Raw genomic sequence first — 2,442 nt, forward strand, 5'->3', positions numbered from 1 at the left:
TATTGCTTAGAGGTTTTTAAACTTAATACTTTTGTTTTTAATCATGTATTAAACATTTATAGTACTCTCAAGTCAAAATTATAAAGCAAGGGACATTCAACAAAGCCAAGCTTCCTTCGTTGTCCCATCTCTCTCTCCCACACGTAATAATTTGTATTAGTTTTTCGTTTAGCCCACAGTTTCTTTAATTCTTAACCATATTTTTTTAACTCTTTTGTGTAGGCAGAAACGCGATTAGTATTATCATTTCCTTAATGGAGGAAGCTGCATTGTTCTGCTTAGATCAAGGGCATTGGAATCTCAATTGGGTGCTTCTTTTCCCCTGGTTCCACACTGTCCTCCACAGGTATCCTGAAGAATTGCATCAAGGAGATACAGCCATCTGGTCACCCTTATGTCAGCCATCCAAATTTAAGACTGCTTGCTTCAGTTATTACTTCTTCCACTCCAGAATTATGTAAAAGAGCATGCCAGCTATTTTTGGACTCCAGGTGATACTTGGTGTCTGGAGCTAAAAAAACACGTGGGTAAATATATGTGAAATAAGTGTCTGTGTATGCATGTGTGTGTGTGTGTGTGTGTATGTTGTTGCTGTTCTCAAGGAAACAAATTATCCCCCAGAGCTTTAATTTTCTGTGCACACCTACTATAGTGATGTGGAATTCACATACACAATGGCATTATCCCTGGATTCACCCTTCAGGCAAATGTGGGACCATGTAGAAGAGGAAATTAGTTTTGAAATTAATGAGGATGACAGTTCAGGAAACAACATAGCAGAACCTGTGAAGTCCCAGTTGGAGTTTGGGTACATTTAACAATAAAAACATGTAAAATGTTCCACGAGTTTAAAATGACTGCAGGTTTTGTTGTTGTTGTTTTCTCATTTAATTTAATTTTAAATTGTGTTGACAACTAGGAAGAAAACAGGGACTACAGCTTCCTTAACTGGGCGAGTGCACAAATTGACAGAGCAAAAATCCTACAGTATTATTCATCACCAATGAATAACGACCCGCACCCCTGTCCCCTCTACTTGAATCCCTCACTCACTAGAGACCTGGGGGAGCTGGAGATGCTGGGGTCCCAGCACTGGATCAGAGATGCCTGCAACCATCTAACAAGGATACATTTAAAACCCTGGGAATCATCTCTTCTGCTTTGTTTGGTTCAATGTGTTTGTAGAAAGGGGCCTGACACAGGCTCACAATAGAAGGAAAATGTGAGGTGACATTCCCAGCATTCCTTCTCAGCTTAAACAAAATCCTAGGATGCACCCCCATGTCCGTTGAGTTTTTGTTTGAAATAACATTTTCAAAAGCACAGCACTTGAATGTCACAGGTAGTTCACATGCATACAATGGAATTAAGTTGTTTCTTCTTTCAGCAATAGCAGCGGTGATAAAATGGCAGCAGAGAGCAGTGAGAAGCCGCGCTGTAGGTGGGACCTGGAAGAGTCACTTTTAAATGAGGGCCAGCGGCACAGCCTTCACTTGTTGGGGATGGAGTAGGAAAATCCAGAGGGAGCTGCCACGGGCTTGGGATGAGCCTGTCCAGGCTCAGGTCCCCCTCCCTGGACGCGCGGAGGGACCTGGGGGAGGCTGCTCATCTGAGCCCGTCCTCCTTCCTGCTGGTTGAGGGGCTGTCCTTTCCCACGACGGTCACAGCCTCTGGGTGACCGAGAGCAAAGTCGTCTCTTTACTGACGAGATGAGAGTGACGACGTTTCCAGCCCTGATGCTGGAAGTCCTTACTTCCTCTGGACCAGGGGCCTCAGGACCCCTAACTCTTAGGAATCCCACACTGCCTCATGACTTGGTTTTAAAGATAAAGTTCTTTTTTGGCAATCAAAGTCAGGCACATTTGCTAATTTTTTAAAAACTTTGGAAATATGAACTAACTTGTGTGTGAATACAAAATTGACAGCACCTGCATACCATATACGCTACTTTTTCACATTACACATGAGAATTGGTCCATCTTAAAAAGTGGTTTTTATCAATGACCAGTGTTTCAGTGGTTTTATGGATTCACAATACTTTTTAGTTAACTCTTTATTGTTGGGCTTTGAGGCAGGTTCTAAGGTATGATGACACACACATTAAAAAAACAAAACTCCATTGATTTCACTGGGGCATTTTTCTAGGAACTGTTACTATTCTGTCAAATTCAATGACTTTTTAAGCTTTTGGACAGACCGCTAAATGGGCCATGCCACTGCCATGCATACGCCCATTTTTCACAAACCCAAGAGTCTGGTCATTACAAAAAGAAAGGTGGAAAAAACTTGGTTATTTATTAAGGCTATTGAACCTATTTTCACATTTCTTAGCCATTTACAGTTCTTTTGTGAATTGCCTTTGTCCTTTCTCAAGTTTTCAAAATTGGGAAATCATGTTTTTATTCCTTAATATGTTAGGACTTTTTGCATTTGCACTATATG

General features: G+C 41.3%; 1 protein-coding gene across 1 annotated transcript in view; it reads right to left on the minus strand.

Annotated features, from left to right (window-relative positions):
- Positions 1-278: 278 nt before the first annotated feature.
- LOC109374389 (late cornified envelope protein 3D-like) overlaps positions 279-2,442 on the minus strand; it is a 4,931-nt gene continuing 2,767 nt past the window's right edge. Inside the window, exon 3 of the mRNA XM_019628949.1 lies at positions 279-351. Coding sequence (XP_019484494.1) covers positions 279-351 — 73 coding nt within the window. The remainder of the gene's footprint in view (positions 352-2,442) is intronic.

The sequence above is a fragment of the Hipposideros armiger genome, unplaced genomic scaffold (assembly GCF_001890085.2).
Source record: "Hipposideros armiger isolate ML-2016 unplaced genomic scaffold, ASM189008v1 scaffold_819, whole genome shotgun sequence".
Lineage (NCBI taxonomy): Eukaryota > Metazoa > Chordata > Mammalia > Chiroptera > Hipposideridae > Hipposideros > Hipposideros armiger.